Raw genomic sequence first — 2,500 nt, forward strand, 5'->3', positions numbered from 1 at the left:
TATATATATATATATATATATATATATATATATATATATATATATATATATATATATATATATATATATATATACATATATACATATATAAAAATTCTGCATGTGAACAGCTTCTCTGTACCGTTGTGTCTCCATGTAGGTGAGGACCACCTCAGAGAGGATTAGGGTGGGGGCCGTCCAGTCAAACCCAGCTGCAGTCAGAGCCTCCTCCATGCAGGACTCCTCTCTGATGTCCACCCCTAACAGCTGGTACTGACCGCTGGACATGTAAACAGGCCCTGTGGAACAGTAAAAATAAAACTAAACAGAATTTATCTGACAAAAGAACCTTTTTTTTTCTAAATAACACAACAGAGGAACCCTACAGACCAGCAGGAGGAGGTAAACAGGAGTCCAACAGCCCCCTCAGAGTTACATTAGAGCCAATCAGAGCGGCTTTACGACACGCCACATCAGGAAAATCCACCTCAAACACAACAGTCCTGCCCAGAGCTCCGTCTGCATGCAGGCGAAAATACAGCGAGTCGAAGCCCGTGCCTAAAGACAAGATCTGCAACGATGCAGGAGAGAGGTCAGGACACAGGAAGCCAGCAAAAACACACAACTTCCCACAAATGGACCAATCAGAGCAGCCTACCTGTCTAGCAGGGCATTTCTCAGTAACCTGAAGGAACCGCCTCATGCAGTGATCCACCGCCTTCCAGCGAACATAGTAACCCCTGAAACACGCAGGGGCAACAATTCAGCTCAACAGTCTCACAATGAACTATAGTAACATGCATGCAGCTGTGAGGAGAGCCAGAAACCAGCTGACCGGTTGATGAGAGGAGCTCTTCTGGTCACTTTGCACACAAAGTGTTGCAGGAAGTCATCCCTGAAGTAGCCGCGTGCTGCAGCCGACACCTTGCTCACCACGCTGCTGTCGTTGGTTCCCTGAACCTGCAACCAAGGACAACCAACACATGGTCTCGTGTCTCATAATACATCCATCCATATGTTCGTTCGTTCATCCATCCATCCATATGTTCATTCATCCATCCATCCATATGTTCGTTCGTTCATCCATCCATCCATATGTTCATTCATCCATCCATCCATATGTTCGTTCGTTCATCCATCCATCCATATGTTCGTTCATCCATCCATCCATATGTTCGTTCGTTCATCCATCCATCCATATGTTCATTCATCCATCCATCCATATGTTCGTTCGTTCATCCATCCATCCATATGTTCGTTCATCCATCCATCCATATGTTCGTTCGTTCATCCATCCATCCATATGTTCGTTCGTTCATCCATCCATCCATATGTTCGTTCGTTCATCCATCCATCCATATGTTCGTTCGTTCATCCATCCATCCATATGTTCGTTCGTTCATCCATCCATCCATATGTTCGTTCATTCATCCATCCATCCATATGTTCATTCATCCATCCATCCATATGTTCGTTCATCCATCCATCCATATGTTCGTTCGTTCATCCATCCATCCATCCATCCATATGTTCATTCATCCATCCATCCATCCATATATTCATCCGTCCACCCATATGTTCATCCTTCCATCCATCCATAGGTTCGTCCATCTATCCATATATGTTCATCCATCGATCCATATGTTTGTTCGTTCATCCATCCATCCATAAGTTGGTTCATCCATCCATACATCCACATCTTCGTCCATCCATCCATATATTCGTTTCTTTCATCCACCCATATGTTCATCCTTCCATCCATCCATAGGTTCGTCCATCTATCCATATATGTTCATCCATCGATCCATATGTTTGTTCGTTCATCCATCCATCCATAAGTTGGTTCATCCACATCTTCGTCCATCCATCCATATCTACGTTCGTCCATCCATCCATATATGTTCATCCATCCATCCATATGTTTGTTCGTTCATCCATCCATCCATCCATCCATCCATATATTCGTTTCTTTCATCCATGCATTTGTTCATCCATCCATATGTTTGTTCGTTCATCCATCGATCCATGGGAGGCTGCAGACTTGATCTGAACTAAGCAGCTTTGAATTAAATAAGTGATACATCTGAATAATGGCTGCTTTTGTTGGCAGTTTGACTATGATGTAAAAATACAGCAGTAATTTAAAACAGATAAACTCCAACCACTCAGTCCATCTTCTTTAAAAGGAGCAGAAATGTCTGGAGATGGTCAGCATTTGTTCTGGAGTTGAATTAATATGTCTGTGATAGATCATTTCACCTCTTTTATATATCTGAATAAATATTAACAGATCGAAAATGCACCTTTTGCCAGTGAGAAGCTCTAAAAGCAGCAAAACTTTCCCTGCTCAGGTGTTTCTGCTTCATTGAATAAAAAACGGAATTTACCGCCGAGTCTCTGCTCTTCTTCTCTTTCTTTTTATTTGCTGCTGGCATGATGTCAGCAGGTTTGCGTGGAAAACTTCAGGAAAATTCCTCCAGTCCTTTAATAAAGGCAGTCATTTGTGTTTCGTGGAGTGAAT

General features: G+C 42.5%; 1 protein-coding gene across 1 annotated transcript in view; it reads right to left on the bottom strand.

Moving 5' to 3' along the window:
- Positions 1-2,414, bottom strand: part of lcmt2 (leucine carboxyl methyltransferase 2) — a gene marked incomplete at both ends in the record, with an annotated part of 4,810 nt that extends 2,396 nt beyond the window's left edge. Inside the window, 5 exons of the mRNA XM_079254297.1 lie at positions 122-278; positions 370-550; positions 638-719; positions 815-939; positions 2,367-2,414. Coding sequence (XP_079110423.1) covers positions 122-278; positions 370-550; positions 638-719; positions 815-939; positions 2,367-2,414 — 593 coding nt within the window. The remainder of the gene's footprint in view (positions 1-121; positions 279-369; positions 551-637; positions 720-814; positions 940-2,366) is intronic.
- Positions 2,415-2,500: the final 86 nt, after the last annotated feature.

Source organism: Telmatherina bonti (genome assembly GCF_933228915.1).
Source record: "Telmatherina bonti genome assembly, chromosome: 15".
Classification (NCBI taxonomy): Eukaryota; Metazoa; Chordata; class Actinopteri; order Atheriniformes; family Telmatherinidae; genus Telmatherina; species Telmatherina bonti.